Raw genomic sequence first — 17,079 nt, forward strand, 5'->3', positions numbered from 1 at the left:
TTAAGTAGATGCATGGATACACAAACTGAAATATGCGTTAAGTATGTCTTGCTCATCCATGAAAAGGATAATATCTAACAGAATGACACAGTGTAATAAAATACAACGGAAACGCTAACATCGAACTCTTGGCACACTAAGAAAAACGATGCTCAACTTTTCACTGTTGTGAACACTTGCTTTCGCTTGCTATACACCTGATGACGAGGGGTTCGCAGCCATGCCCATGTTCGTGAAAGGTCACCACATTCTGCTTCTCATCATGGGCATGTGTCATATCCCGAGGCTGAGGCAAGAAGAGAGAAAGAAAGTGGCAATGAGTTCCCACTGCCCAATAACTCAATCTCAACTCCTCCTGACCTGCAGACACTGCACACTCTGATTCTGCCCTATCTCAGGGCCTGCACATGCCTTCCACGGTTCCTTGAAGTGAACCATCTGCTCTTGCCACAGTGACTTCCTCACCTGGTTTATCCGTTCCTAGGCTACAGGAAGGTGTGGCCACATACCAGGGCTGACCTGGGGTTTCGGGGCCACAGCATCCGGGGTAGGGAGGATCCCTGGATATACAGGGCAGGGAGTAGAAAGAGCATGGGAAATCTCATCATTCAGCCTCAATGCTGTACAGTAGAAAATTATGAGTAAAGGAATCATTTGAGAAACAAATGACAAGATGGGATACCAGTACCATAACAGAATAGCACATCTGCAGGGATGTGGGGGGTGAGCGGAAGGTTCACTTACGGAGTTACTCGTCATCTTCTTCAGGGTCGCTGATCTCTTCATAAATCACCACCTGCTTTCTCTCACGCAGTCTGTGGGTCCAGGCATGTTCCCGCCTTTCGGGTCCTATGATGGGGAAGAGTTGGAAGATGAGGGTTGGGTAGGTTGGAGAGTGTTAGGCTCTGTTTTCGCAAATACAGGAGATGCCTCCCCACTCCCAAGTGCCCATGGGCCTTCTTTACCCAGTTTTTCACATTCTCTGGCTTAGAGAGGCTGAGACCTTAGACCCACACCAATACAGGCCAAATGCCAATTAAAGTTTTAGCTTCTGGCTCCTTCCATTGTGAGGTTTAGATTCCCAACATCTTCACTTATGGGGACATTCACCCATACCTCCTTTCATTCTGCAAGTATTTGTTAAGGGCACGAAGGCATACCTCGTTTTATTGCACCTCATTTTCATAGTGCTTCGCACATACTGCATTTTTTTTTAGAAATTCTCACCAATTTTACACTTTTCCATTATTATTATATCTGTTATGGTGATTTGTGATCAGTGAGCTTTGATGTTATTATTGCAATTGTTTTTGTTATTTTTTAGTATTTTAAAATACTTTTTGTTCTTTATTTTGTGGGTACACAGTAGGTGTATATACTTATGGTGTACGTGAGATGTTTTGATACAGGCATGCAAATGCATAATAATCACATCATGGAAAATAGGGTATCCATCCCCTCAGCCATTTATCCTTGTGTTACAAACAATCCAGTTACACTCTTGCAGTTATTTTTAAATGTATGATTAAGTTATTATTGACTATAGTCACCCTATTCTGTGTAAACGTTTTGGGGGTACTAAGAACTGCGCCCACAGAAGATGACGAACGTAATCGATCAATGTTGTGTGTGTTCTGACTGCTCCACCGATGAGCTCTTCCTTGCGTACCTTCCTTTTCTTGGGCCTCCCTATTTCCTGAGACACAGCAACACTGAAATCAGGACAATTAACAACCCTACAATGGCCACTAAGTGTTGAAATGAAAGGAAGAGTCGCATGTCTCTCACTTTAAATCAGAAGCTAGAAATGGCTAAGCTTAGTGAGGAAGGCCTGCTGAAAGCCAAGACGGGCTGAAAGCTCGGCCTCTTCCACCAAACAGCCAAGCTGTGAATGCAAAGGAAAAGTTCTTGAAGGAAATTATAATACTAATACTCCAGTGAACACACGAAGAAGAAAGCAAAACTGCCTTACTGCTGAAATGAGAAAGTTGCAGTGGTCAGGATAAAACATGAAACCAGCCACAACATTCCCTTAAGCCAAAGTCTAATTCAGAGCAACAGCCAAACTCTCTTCCAGTCCATGAAAGCTGAAGGAGGTGAAGAAGCTGCAGAGGAGACGTGTGAAACTAGCAGAGGTTGGTTTGTGAGGTTTAAGGAAAGTAGCTGTCTCCGTAATGTAAAAGTGCAAGGTGAAGCAGCAAACCCTGATGGAGAAGCTGCAGCACGTTATCCAGAAGATCTAGCTAAGATCACTGATGAAGGTGGCTACACCAAACAACAGATTTTCAATGTAGATAAACTAGCCTTCTATTGGAAGCAGATGCCATCTAGGACTTTCATAGCTAGAGGAGATTGACTCCAACTTTGAAAGAAGTTCTCCTGTGGGTAAAATGCTGTCCAATAGCATCACATACTACAGAGAAACCCTTCATGAAACAGAGAGTTAATCAATGTGGCAAATTTCACTGTTCTGTTCTTTTAAGAAACTGCCACAAGCACTCCACCCTTCAGCAGCCACCACCTTGATCAGCCAGCAGCCATCACCACCCAGGCAAGACCCTCCACCAGCAAAAAGAGTGACCCACTGAAGGCTCAGAAGATTGTTAGCATTTTAACAATGAATTAGTTTAAAATTAAGGTATGTACATTTTTAGACATAACGCTATTGCACTCTTAGTGGACTGCACTGTAGTGTAAACATAATGTTTGTATGCACTGCAAAACCAAAAAAACAATGTGTGTGACTCACTTTATTGCAGTGGTCTGGAACCGAACCTGCAATATCTCTGAAGCACACCTGTATTGGGTATCAGGCACTGAGCTGAGTAAGATATGATCCCAGGTTATCACAGATAGAATCGCCTGAGCACCGTTCATGTCATCAGGCCTTCTAGATTAAATTTAATGCCTCCAAACAATCTATGAACTATGATTCTTTATTTCCATCTTATGGACTAGGAATCTGGAGCTGAGAAAATCTGAAAGACTTGCCCCAAGCCACGTGGTTTTTCTATGGATGAGAACTCTAGTCTGTGTCTCTGGAGGTCACGTCTAACATCTCATCTGGAGCTGGGTGAGCTCCTCAGCCCAGCCTGGACCCGGGCTTGTCTGGGATCCAAGCCACACACCCAGTCCACACACCTGAACATCGCCAGGGAAGCCAGAGGGGTTGTTCCCGCATTCTTTCCTCTTACCAGATGTCTCGTGAATCTTCTCAGAGGTACTTGGATTTCCCGGGGGGCACAGCTCTTTCCCATGGTTCTGTGGGGCAGATGCTTCTGGCACTTCCTTCGAATCATTTCCTTCCTCTGCTGGCTTCTTCGGCATGATCTTTATAATGTGAAGGTCACAGATAAACAGTATGAGTGACATTTTTATAGTGCTTTAGAGCTTACAAAGGGTCTTCACATGCATTACCTTAATCAATGTTCTCAACAACGCTGGGAGAGTCACATTTGCCTAAATAGGAGAAACCTGGGACGTTAGTAGGGAAAGGAATGGCCTAAATGAATGGGGTTTCCAGGGCTGGAATGCTTATCTTCACACTCTTTTAAGATTCGTGCAAACAGCAGAAATCTCCATGTAATTGAGAGTGTGGTATACAGAAGTTTTAGAGAATAGCATTCTAAGAATTCACAAGGTCTACAAAAGGAAAAGCTTCTATAAAATAGAAGGGATCCCATATAAGCTTGTAGACAGCTGCTGGGAGAGTAAATGTAAAGACATAGAGAGGGGACAAAACACTGCTGGGAAAGATGGTGTGGGGAGATGAATACAGGGAAGGGAGAGGGAAAGAAATGGTTTGCTGAAATTAATCCGGGCAGCAAAGAAAGCTGGCATATGGCACGCCACCCTACCGAGGCACCGACATTGAATGTGGAATTCAGTGAGGTGGTGCCCATCACAATTCTGGTTGCAGTGGGATGTGTCACTGACCAACAATCTTAAGCTACCCTTTTTTGTTTTTTTTTTTCTTTTTGAGACGGAGTCTCGCTCTGTCGCCAGGCTAGTGATGGATTTGATGAGGCAGAGGGATGGGGGGTTCTTTTCTGTTGACAAGAAATGAGCCTGGCCAATGTGAACGAATTTAGAGGCTATTACTGGGTTATTTGTAAATTATTAGAAGGAAGAGAGCTAGAATCTCCAAGACTACAAAAGCCCGCCAGCACTTAGAGAGAATGTGGGTCATTTCAAGTTGCAGCAATCGGCCAGGCGTGGTGGCTCATGCCTGTAATCCCAGCACTTTGGGGGGGCCGAGGCATGCAGATCACTTGAGCCCAGGAGGTCGAGACCAGCCTGGGAAACATAGCAAAACCCCCATCTCTACAAAAACACACACACACACACACACACACACAAAATTAGCTGCGGGTGGTGGCGCAGGCCTGGTACATCTCAGCACTTTGGCAGGCCAAGGGGGGGCGGATCGCTTGAGCCCACGAGGTCGATACCAGCCTAGCCAACCTAGGGAAACCCTCTACTAAAAAAAAAAAAAAAATTAAATAAAAAATATTAGTGGGGGGCGGGGTGGTGCACGCCTGTAGTCCCGCGGCCGAGGCAAGAGGATCTCTTGAGCCCAGGAGGTTGAGGCCAGCCTGGCCAACATAGTGAAACCCGGCTTATAAAAAAAAAAAAAAAAGCGTCGGCAGGTTGGGGCACTTCTGTAGTCCCGGGGCCGAGGCGGAAGGATTGCTTAAGCCCAGGCGGTCGAGGCCAGTCTGGCCAACATAGCAAAACCGTCTGTACTAAAAAATTAACAAATAAAAAATATTAGTGGGGGCGGGGTGGTGCGTGCCTGTAGTCCCGAGGCCAAGGCGGGAGGATTGCTTGAGCCCAGGCGGCTGAGGCCAGCCTGGTCAACATGGCGGAACTGTCTCTACTAAAAAAAATAAAAATAAAAAATATTAGTGAGGGCGGGTGGTGCGTGCCTGTAGTCCCGAGGTTGACGCGGGAGGATTGCTTGAGCCCCCCGTCTCTACTAAAATACAAACATAAAAAAATATTTCCAGGGGTGGGATGACACAGGCCTGTAGACCCAAGGCCGAGGTGGAGGATCCTCCCTGATGATCGTCCTGAAAGGCATTAGTTGTCTTTCCGTCCTCAAGATTTTCAGAACCCCAAGCACTTGAGGGCCCTACAGAGGCTTCCTCCTTTTCTGTCTGCCCCCATTAGCCCATCTAGGGTGTCCCTTCAAGAGAAATTACCTCAGAGACAAAGCAGTGGTGGCGAAGTCGGCAGCAGTTGGTGACGAAGTGTGGCTGGAGGAGAAAATATTCTGCAATGTCACTGCCTCAGGATGATGGACCAATCAGGGAAGTTAGTGAACCCCATCTGGCCAATCAGAAGTCAGAACAGTAGGCGGGAGGAGCGAAGCTGATGTGGGGTCTATCAGTCGAGGCTCCAGGGACAGAACCTTCTCAAGGTGGGAGCGGAAACTCTGATTTTCCCACCTAAAGCACCCCCTGGGATTGGCTACTCCAAGTTCGGAGTGCGCATGCTCTGATTTTCTCTTTCCATTGTTTTCCTATCCCTCTCCACCCCCTCGCAGTGCATTTGTTATCCAGTTTTAATAAGTAGTGTATATGAAGCAGGTCGTCATCTCAAATCTTTCCTGTCAGTTTCTAACTTTTTCAGGTATGGGATTTTTCCTAGGAACTCTGTAGTAACGTCAGAAATTTGGGCCGGGCACGGTGGCTCATGCTTGTAGTCCGAGCACATCGGGAGGCCACAGCTGGTGGATCGTTTGAACCCGGGAGGCAGAGGTTGCAGTGAGCCACAATCACGCCACTGCACCCCAGCCTGGACAACAGAGCGATACCCTGTCTCTTATTTCTACAATAAATAAATAAAATTAGCGAGGCGGGGTGGTGTGCCTGTAGTTCCAGTTACTCAGGAGGCTGAGGATCGCTTGAGCCCAGGAGTACGAGGTTGCAGTGACCATGATCCAGCCACTGCTGCCTACCTCGGCCACAGAGCGATATCTTGTCAGAAAAAAAAAAAAAACAAGAGAGAAAGAGAAAAATTTCAATGAGCCAGTTCCAGTGGCTCATGCCTGTAAGCCCAACACTTTGAGAGGCTGAGGCAGGAGATGGAAGGATCACTTGAGGACAGGAGTTCCGGAACAATCTGGGATGCATAGTGAGAACCCCATCTCTATAAAATTTTTTTTTTTTTTTTTTTTTTGAGACGGAGTCTCGCTCTCTCACCCAGGCTGGAGTGCAGCGGCGGAATCTCGGCTCACTGCAAGCTCCGCCGCCCGGGTTCACGCCATTCTCCTGGCTCAGCCTCTCCGAGTAGCTGGGACTACAGGCGCCCGCCACCACGCCCGGCTAATTTTTTTGTATCTTTAGTAGAGACGGGGTTTCACCGTGGTCTCGATCTCCTGACCTCGTGATCCGCCCGCCTCGGCCTCCCAAAGTGCTGGGATTACAAGCGTGAGCCACCGCGCCCGGCCTAAAAAATTTTTAAAAAAGAAATTCAAACTAAAAAAAAAAAAAACCAAAAACTTCTATATATGTTTTTTTCTAGAAGACCAGAGAACCAGAAATATATTTTACCCATTGATATTAATAATATTTATAATAATAGTATTAAAAGGAGTATGTAATTGGGGCCCACTGTGTTCCTCAGGGAGCTCATAAGTCAATTTGTCTAAGAAGTTTCCGCCACCCCCATCCTTAGTACCTCCAACAAGTCCCCGTTCCTCTCTGGGCTTTCCATCTACAGCCCTGATGTCTCTAAGATCCTCCCAGGATGACAGCAAGCTCTCTTAGGGCAGGGACAGGGCAATGGCCCTTGAGCCCAGCACAAAGCCCTTTATGTGCATCTTCCCATTCGTTTTCACAACCTTCTCTTGAGTTAAACGCTATTAGCATCCCCAGTGTGCAGATGCTGAGACTGAGGCTCAGAGAATTAAGCAGTCTGCTCGAGATCACATAGTCAGTGGGTGACAGAGCTGGGATTCACCCCCAAGATGAATTGAGTCCAAAGTCTGTGCTTTTATTTATGTATTTATTTTTAATTAAAATAATTTTTTAAGAGATGGAGTCTTGCTATGTTGCCCCCGCTGATCTGGAAGGAACTGCTGGCCTCAGGCAATCCTCCTGCCTTGGCTTCCCAAAACACTGGGATTACAGGAGTGAACCACCCCACGCCCGGCCTCAAAGTCAGTGCTTTTAATTACCCTTCTATATTGCCTCGACTATTTGTTGAATGAATGAATGCATCTTACAGCTGCAAAGGTTCTTTAACATAATTTACATGACTCCTTACAATCACCCCAAATTCCCTCTGGCTGCTGTAACAAATTACCACAAACTTTGTGGCATAAACAGCATCAGTTTATTCTCTCACAATTCTGGAGCCCAGAAATCTGAAATCAGTTTCACTGAGTTGAAATCAAGTTGTCAGCAGGGCTGTAGCCCTCCAGAGGCTCTAAGAGAGAACCTGTTCCTTGCCTCTTCCCGCTTCTGGTGATTGCCAGCATTTCTTGGCTTGTGGCTTGATATGGGTTGGCTCTGTGTCCCCACCCAAATCTCATCTCGAATGGGGGTGGTTTTCCCCATGCTGTTTTTGTGACAGTGAGTTCTCATGAGATCTAATGGTTTTATAAGCGTCTGGCATTTCCCCTGCTTGCACTTCTGTCTCCTGCTACCGTGTGAAGAAAGTCTTTGCTTCCTCTTCACCTTTGGCCACGAATTGTTTCCGGAGGCCTCCCCAGCCATGTGGAACTGTGAGTCAGTTAAATCTCTTTGGTTTATAAATTACCCAGTCTCGGGCAGTTCTTTATAGCAGTGTGAGAACGGACTAATACATGGCTGCGTCGCTCTAATCTCTATCTCCATGGTCATTGCCTTCGTTTGTTTTCTGTTACTATAATGGAATAACACAAACTGGGTAATTTATAAAGGATAGAAGTTTATTTGGTATACAGTTCTAGAGGCTAGGAGTCCAAGAACATGGCGCTGGCATCTGGTGAGGGTTGTGCCACGGTGGAAGGATGAAAGGCAAAAGCAAGTGCAGGAGACAGACAGAGAAAATGTGGCTAAGCTCCCTTTTATAACAAACCCAGTCTCGTGATAACTAATCCACTCTTATGATAATGGCATTAATCACTTCCTAACAGCCCCACCTCTTAATATTGTTACAACGGCAATTAAATTTCAATACAAGTTTTGGTGGGGACGTTCAAACCATGGCAGTCATACTGCCTTCTTCTCTTCTGTCTGTGTCAGATCTCCCTGCCTCAATCTGATAAAGACACTCATTATTACATTTAGGGCCCACTCAGATAATCCAAGAGAATCTCCCCATCTCAAGAGCTTTAACATAATTACTTTTTTTTTTTTTCGAGACAGAGTCTCTGTTGCCCGGGCTAGAGTGCAGTGGCATGATCTCGGCTCACTGCAACCTCTGCCTCCCGGGTTCAAGCAATTCTTTGCCTCAGGCTCCTGAGTAGCTGGGATTACAGGTGCCCACCACCATACCCAGCTAATTTTTATATATTGTTTTAGTAGAGACGGGGTTTCACCATATTGGCCAGGCTGGTCTTGAACTCCTGACCTCATAACCCCCCCGCCTCGGCCTCCCAAAGTGCTGGGATTACAGGCGTGAGCCACCACACCTGGCCAACATAATCAGTTTTTTTGTTGTAAGCTAACACTCACAGGTTCCAGGGCTTACTATGTCGCTATCTTTCGGAGGGGTGTTGTTCAGTCTACCACAGCCTGCCCTCTGGCCCCCAAGGAATCACATCTCTCCCACATGCAAAATACATGCACCCCATCCCCAAATCCTCAAATGTCTCAAACCATGCAACATTAGCTGAAGTCCAACATCTTATCCATATAAGATCAGCTCAAAAGTACCAAATCTCCTCATCTAAAACAGATATGGATGAGACTCTGGTTATGAAACATCCTGGGCAAAATTCTCCTGCTGTGAATTTGTGACACTAGAAAACAAGTTATCTGTTCCAAAAATAAAGTGGCGAGACAGGTGTAGGATAATAGTTACAGATATTTCCATTTCAAATGGGAGAAAATGGAAGGAAGGAGTCACCGCTTCCAACCATTTTGAAATCTAGCAGGACAAATTCCATTTGGTTTCAAGGACTCAGAATAATCCTCTGTAGCTTGAAGCTCTCCCCTCTTGTCCCATAGCCCTCCTCTCAGAATGTATGTCATAGTGATTCACACCTTTAGACCAGCAGGTCCTTTGTGTATCTTCCCAGATAATATCATTTCTGTTACCAGCTATGGCTGAGCATAGTGGAAGAGCTCCTTGAGTCACATGCCTAATCTCTTCAGCGCTAGCAAACATGGCCACATTCTTGACTTTCTCTCTAAAGCATACCTTCCTGACAGTGCCTCTCCTAATTTTAGTGTATTTTGCAATCTTGATAGGCTGAGAATTTCCCTGGATCCTTTTTGCTTAACAGTCCTTTCCTTAGTTTATCCCTTTCCTCTAACATTTTACTAGAACTTGAATTGCAGTCCAATATAAAAATGAAAAATTATGGGACTAAAACGGGATAAAAAAATGATGGAATATCTAGGCAAGTTGCTGAGGGTTTATGAAGGATGAGCCTTGGGAAGGGAGTCTTATATATGATCAGATTGGTTGTGATTGAAAAGAAATTGTTTATCAGTTTATCTAAAAATGGACCATTAGTGTCAAGGGTGCGCTGAAGCAGGGCGAGTCTGCTCCTCTAGTTTTGAGTTAGGTTTTCTTAACATGTTGATGTGTTTTTCTTTATCTTTTAAACAATCAGTCTAAGAAAACGGGGATTTTGTGTTTTAAGATAGTTTCCTAACTGCATTTATCAGGTTTTTGTTTTTGTTTTCTGAGATGGAGTCTTCCTCTGTCACCCAGGCTGGAGTGCAGTGGTGCGATCCAGCCACTGTAGTTAAGCAAGGTTGCTCACTGCAACCTCCACCTCCCAGGTTCAAGTGATTCTTGTGTCTCAGCCTCCCGAGTAGCTGGGATTACAGGTGCCCACCACCATGCCTGGCTAATTTTTGTCTTTTTAGTAGAGACGGGGTTTCACCATGTTGGCCAGCCTGGTCTCGAACTCCTGACCTCAGGTGAGCTGCCCGTCTTAGCCTCCGAAGGTGCTGGAATTACATGGGTGAGCCACCATGCCCAGCCTTTTGTTGTTGTTGTTGTTAAGACAGTTTCACTATTGTTGCCCAGGCTGAAGTGCAATGGTGTGATCTCAGCTCACTGCAACCTCGGCCTCCCAGGTTCAAGTGATTCTCCTGCCTCAACCTCCTGAGTAGCTGGGGTTACAGGCGTGCACAACGACGCACAGCTAATTTTGTATTTTTAGTAGAGATGGGGTTTCGCCATGTTGGCCAGGCTGGTCTCAACCTCCTGACCTCAGGTGATCGTCCCACCTCGGCCTTCCAAAGTACTGGGATTACAGGCATGAGCCACCGTGCCAGGCCTATCTGATAGTTTTTCTATATAATTCTTTGTTCCTGGGAAGATGTGTCAGCCCAGACACTCCAAATGAGTTTCAGGGTTTCTGGATTGATAGGTCGTAGGATATAGAGCCTCTAGAGCTGAGCTGAGCCAATTCTTCTTTCCAGTCCCTAGCCTGTGAGCCCCCAGAGACGCTTATAGGATTTCTGCCTTACAGTGTGGAGGGAGTCTACGGGTGGGTGATATTGGTTGTAATCGCCCAGCTCAGAGGGCAGAGGGAGAGGTAGGAAAGGAATGTTCAGTTACTGGCCAGCTTTGGTGAGTCTGCACTTTTTCTAGGAGCTTTCCAAGCCCCCTATTCCTTAATGTTATCAAGCCACTTTCAGCTGCCACTGGGCCAGCCCTGCCAAGTGTCTGCTCTATATGTTTACAGAACAGGTAATAAGCCTTCCAGAAAACAAGGAGAAAAAAAGAATGCAACTTAGAAAGCTCCACCTGGGCTGATCCTTCATCTGTGGCCTCTGACCTTTTCCCACTCGAAGACATCTCATTCCCCAGTGGGGCCAAACCATCAAGGGTTTTGTCACTGGGAACTGTTCTGAACTCCCAAATAGCTGGGATTTCAGGCGCCCAACACCAAACCCTAGTAGAGATGGGGTTTCACCCTGTTAATCAGGCTGGTCTCAAACTCCTGACCTCAGGTGATTTGCCTGCCTCGGCCTCCCAAAATGCTGGGATTACAGGCATGAGCCATGGCGCCCGGCCCAGTCTTTCTATTCTCTACCTCTGGAACTTTTTTTTTTTGGACGGAGTCTTGCTCTGTTGCCCAGGTTGGAGTGCACTGGCACGATCTCGGCTCACTGCAACATCTGCTTCCCAGGTCCAAGTGATCCCCCTGCCTCAGCACTGCTAGCAGCTAGGATTACAGGCATGTGCCACCATGCCCAGCTAATTTTTGTATTTTTACTAGAGACGCGGTTTCAGCATGTTGGCCAGGCTGGTCTCAAACTTGTGATCCACCCACCTCGTCCTCCCAAAGTGCTGGGATTACAGATGTGAGCCATGGCGCCTGGCCTATCTCTGGAACTTCTATTGGATGAACGTTGAAACTTCTGGGATCTATTCTCCATTTCCTTTATTATTTTTCTTTCATACTTTCTATTTCATAATCTTTTTCTGCTATATGGTGAAGTAGTGCCATGCCTGAACACATTTTTTCATTCAGTTGTTCCAGTTTCTCTTACTGATATGCAAAACCTTTGTTGTGTATTAGAGATGGTTACTGTTAATTTATTGCGGATGCTTCACCAATTTCCCCAACATTTGCCTTTTTAAACAGTTGTTTATGGTGTCTTTTGAATTAGATGATACTTTAATTTTTACATCTTTATGTCAGATTCATTGTTGATAGCCTTGGTGTAATGTCAGGAAGTGCCTACGCCAACTCAAGATGTCTTACACTGTAATATTTTCCTAAATTGTCATCTAGTTCTTTATGATTTCACGTTTTCACATTTAAGTCACTGAATTTTTAGAATTTATTATTTTATGGGTTTCAAAGTAAGGATTTAATCTTTAGTTTTTGAAATGGATAGACACTTGCCAAGCAATCATTTATTTTACAACCCATCATCTTTTGCCCACTGTTTGGAAATGCATGCTGAAGTTTGCATACAGATTAGTCTGTTTCTTGACTTTCTATTTTGTTTCACTAATAAATGTTTCCATGTGTTTTCATTTTTGATTGCTGCTGTAACACATTTTCAATAGCTTAGACAACGCTGGGCGCAGTGGCTCAGGCCTGTAATCACAGCACTTTGGGAGGCCGAGACAGGCGGATCACTTGAGGTCAGGAGTTCAAGATCAGCCTGGTCAACATGGCGAAACCCCCTATCTACTAAAAATTAAAAAATTAGCCGTACTAAAAATAAAAAAATTAGCCATGTGTGGTGGCGCATGCCTGTAATCCCAGCTACTCGGGAAGGTGAGACAGGAGAATCACTTGAACCCGGGAGAAGGAGGTTGCAGTGAGCCGAGATCACCCCACTGCACTCCAGCTTGGGCAACACAAGTCAGACTGCATCTCAAAATATATATATGTAGCTAAGACAATTTTTGGAAAAGAAGAATAAGGTGGGAGGAATGGCTCCACCGTATTTCAATACTTCTTATATAGCTACAGGAATCAAGTCTGTAGTACTGGGAGAAGAATAGACACATAGATCACTGGAACAAAATAGAGAACCTAGAAATAGCCCCACACTGATTTTTTTACAAAGAGACAAAAAGAAGGAAGGATCGTCTGCTTAACAAATGGTGCTGGAGCAGTTGCAGAGCCATAGGATAAAAAAAAAAAAAGACATAATCTTCATATTTTTATGCAAAAAATAAATCAAGTGGATCATAGATTTAAATCTAAAATATAAAACTAAAAAAAATTTTACAAGAAAGCATAGGACAAACGTCTGAGATCTAGGGCGTAGTGAAGAGTTCAAAAAGCATAATCCATAAGGAAAACAAATAAATTAGATTTCATCCAATTTAAAACTGTGCTCTGCAAGAGACCCTGTTAAAAGGATGAAAAAACAGGGTCTTGACTAGGAGAAAATATTTGCAAACCACATATCCAAGAAAGGACTCACATCCAGAATATAAAATTGATATGTATAGTACTCTCAAAACTCAATGGTAGGCTGAGCGTGGTGGCTCATGCTTGTAATCCCAGCACTTTGAAAGGTCGAGGTGGATGGAAGGCAAATCCCTTGAGGCCTGGAGTTCAAGACCAGTCTGGGCAACATGGCAAAAACCCATATCTACTAAAAATACAAAAATTAGACAGGCATGATGATGCGTGCCCATAATCCCAGCTACTCGGGAGGCTGAGACATGAGAATTGCTGGAACCTGGGAGGCGGAAATTGGAGAGAGCCAAGATTGTGCCACTGCACTGCAGCCTGGGTAACAGAGCGAGACTCTGTCTCAAGAATAAGTATAATAAAATAATAATAATAAAAAACCTCAATGGTAAAAAATATAAACAAATAATCCAATTAGAAAATCATGAAAAGATGTGAACATACATTTCACTGAAGAGGAAATAAGCAAATAAGCACATGAAAAGATGTTCAACACTCATTTCCTTCACTAAATGTAAGTTAAGACCATGATGAGGTATCACTATACACTTATTATAACAGCTAAAATAAAAGACATAGTGACAACACAAAATGGTGACAAGGATGCAGAGAAACTGGACACCTCATTAAGTGCTGCTGGGAAGGTAAAATCTTACAGCCACTCTGGAAAGCAGTTTGGTAGTTTCTTATAAAACTAAACATGCAATGACCATACAATTCAACAATTACACTTCAGAGAAGTTAAAATGTACGCCCATCCAGAAACTTGTATATAATTGTTCATAGCAGCTTTACTTGTAATAGCCAAAAGCTGGAAATAAGCAATATGTCCTACAATAAGCGAATGGTTGAACTGTGGTACATCCATACCATGGAATACTACTCAGTAATAAAAATGAACTATTGGCCAGGCACAGTGGCTTACCTTGTTATCCCAGCACTTTGGGAGGCCGAGGCGGGCAGATCATGACGTCAAGAGTTCAAGACCAGCCTTGCCAATATGTTGAAACCCCGTCTCTATGACTAATACAAAAATTACCAGGGTGTGGTGGTGCATGCCTGTATTCACAGCTGCTTGGGAGACTGAGGTAGGAAAATCACTTGAACCAGGGAGGCGGAGGTTGCAGTGAGCCGAGATCATGCCACTGCACTCCAGCCTGAGCGACAGAGTGACACTCTGTCTCAACAGCAACAACAGCAACAATGAACTATTGATACACAGATATTAATATCTCGGATGAATCTCCAGGGAATTATACTGAGTGGAATAAGCCCTTAAAACGTGATATACTATAAGATTTCATTTGTACAACATTCTAGAAAAGACCAAATTGTAGAAGTGGAAAACAGACTAGTGGTTGCCAGGGGTTAGGGATGGTGGATGGGAGGAGAGTGAGTATTACTAAAAATGAGAAGCACAAGGGATAGCATTGTGGTGATGGAAATGTTCTGTACCTTTTTTTCTTTTGTTTTCCAAAGGGATTCTCACTGTGTGACCTAGGCTTGAGTGCAGTGGCACGATCTCAGCTCACTGCAACATCTGCCTCTCGGGTTTGAGGGATTCTCCTGTCTCAGCCTCCCATGTAGCTAGGACTACAGGCACTCACCACCTCACCTAGCTAATTTTTGTGTTTTTAGTAGAGATGGGGTTTCTCTGTGTTGGCCAGGCTGGTCTCAAACTCCTGACCTCAAGTGATCTGCCCACCTGGCCCTCCCAAAATGCTAGGATTACACGCATGAACCACTGCACCCAGCCATGTTCTGCACATCAAAACACTTTCACTGAATATAGATGCCTTTACATTCTCTTACTTATGTTACAAAGCAAAAGGCAGCTTCATAAACACTATTCTATTATGTATCAACTGAAAACAACATATATTCCAGAAAAAGGTTTTGAAGACACATGTGAGTGGAATGTGCCTACATTTAGAGCAGAGCTTTTAAGGACCACCTGTCTCTAGTCGGCTCCCAGGGACCACTGAAAACGGCTGCTACCCTCAGAATGACAAGATGGTCTTGTTATTGATTTCACTGGACTCTCGAATCTCATCCTTCTTGACCACTAGCAGAGGCAAAAACTGATGATGTCACCATGGATTGGCTTGGCCAGAAATCCATAATCTCGAAGTCGTAGACACACCTTCCAAGCATCACAATCTTTGTTGTCTTGAATAACAATAGCATTTAATAATTCTTTTCCTCCTGGGCAGAGTGGCTCACGCCTGTAACCCCAACATTTTGGGAGGCCGAAGCAGGTGCATCAGCTGAGGTCAGGAGTTCAAGACCAGCTTGGCCAACATGGTGAAACCCCGTCTCTACTAAAAATACAAAAATTAGCCGGGCATAGGGGCACATGCCTGTAATCCCAGCTACTCAGGAGGCTGAGGCAGGAGAATCCCTTTAACCCAGGAGGCAGAGGTTGCAGTGAGCCAAGATCGTGGCATTGGACTCCAGCCTGGGCAACCAGAGTGAACCTCTGACTCAATAAAATAAATAAATGAATAAATAAAATAATCATTTTCCTCTTACCGCAGTTACAACATCAGAAGGTAGCTTCATGGGTTCATTTCTCAAGAGAATACCCATTTTTTTCTGCAGTTTCTGCAAGGTTTTCTTCTAAAACCTCAAGGGCTGCGATGGCCACTCGGCAGCCTCGTGGATTGCCACCATATGTGGACCCATGTTCCCCTGGCTTAATGGTCAGCATTATGTCATTGTCCCACAGCACCACCGACACAGAGTATCAGCCCCTAGAAAGGGCCTTTCCAAGGAGGACTATATCAGGTCTGACATTTTCATGATCAACAGCCACCCATCTACCAGTTCTCGCCAATCCTATCTGTATTTCATCAGCAATGAACAGAACCAAGCTGGGAGCATGAGATGGGACGAGGGTAAGTAAAAATACCAAAAAGCTTACTGTTCTTATGGAGAGTCACCTGGTCTTTCTCTCTCTTTCTTTCTTCCCTCCATTCTTTCTTTCTTTCCCTTCCTTCCTCCCTTCCTTACCTACCTCCCTTCCTTCCTTCCTTCCTTCTCTCTTTCTGTCTTTCTCTCTTTCTTTCTCTCTCTCTCTCTTTCTCTCTCTCTCTCTCTCTTTCTTTCTTTCTTTCTTTCTTCTTTCTATCTATTTATTTGACAATCTTGCTCTGTCTCCCAAGCTGGAGTGCAGTGGTGTGATGGCAGCTCAATGCAACCTCTGCTTCCCGGGTTCAAATCATTGAGTGAGCCCAGGAGGTCAAGTCCAGCGTGGGAAACATAGCAAAACACAGGGTGGTGCATGCCTGTAGTCCCGAAGCTGAGGCAGGACTATCGCTTGAGCCCAAGAGGTCGAGACCAAGTTGGTCAACATAGCAAAACCGTCTCTACTAAAAAAACAAAAATAAAAATATTAGTGGGGGCTGGGTGGTGCATGCCTGTACTGTAGTCCCGAGATCGAGGCTGGAGGATTGGCCAATGTGCTGGGATTACAGGCGTGAACCACCGCTCCTGGCTGATTGCTGCATCTTGAAATGCCCCGTATTCTCTCTAAGTGTTGATGGGCTCTGCCGTCTCAGAAATTCTAGCTCACTTCCTAATGATTTACAAATCACCCAGTAATAGCCTCTAAATCCATTCACAGTAGCCATGCTCATTTCCCAATCCTCTGCCTGATCAGATCCATCACCAGAGAGACCATGTTATCTCTGGGACTCACTTCCCTCCCTTTAGTTTTTGAGTGAGGGTGTCAGAACGCCCCCACTGAATAAAATTACACAGTCATGTCCCTGCCTCCCCAACAAGGGTCTGTACATCTTTCAGGGTAAGCCTAGCCCCAGGGAAACTACTAACAACATTAGCCAACCCCCTCCCAAAGACTCAAGGCTGCTTTGCCCATAGGAAACCTGCCATCCCCTATCAATACTTCTCCCAGAGACCCCTGGCTCCCTGTTTTCATCTTACTTCTCCCCATGTCATTACTCAGGGACAGATAAGCCCCGGATGGAGAAATGCAGCAGCTGATTCCAGGTGACTGA

General features: G+C 44.9%; 1 protein-coding gene and 1 pseudogene across 1 annotated transcript; both read right to left on the reverse strand.

Moving 5' to 3' along the window:
• Positions 1 to 748: 748 nt before the first annotated feature.
• LOC105738088 (protein SSX2-like) lies at positions 749 to 3,327 on the reverse strand. The gene is made up of 2 exons (XM_030806553.1): positions 3,195 to 3,327; positions 749 to 849 (listed from the first exon to the last, which is right to left on the reverse strand). Exons 1-2 carry the CDS (start codon positions 3,325 to 3,327, stop codon positions 749 to 751), a joined length of 234 nt encoding a protein of 77 aa, XP_030662413.1.
• An 11,733-nt stretch (positions 3,328 to 15,060) lies between these two features.
• LOC115833212 lies at positions 15,061 to 16,742 on the reverse strand (annotated as a pseudogene).
• Between the last annotated feature and the right edge of the window lie 337 nt (positions 16,743 to 17,079).

This window comes from Nomascus leucogenys, chromosome X, assembly GCF_006542625.1.
Source record: "Nomascus leucogenys isolate Asia chromosome X, Asia_NLE_v1, whole genome shotgun sequence".
NCBI lineage: Eukaryota > Metazoa > Chordata > Mammalia > Primates > Hylobatidae > Nomascus > Nomascus leucogenys.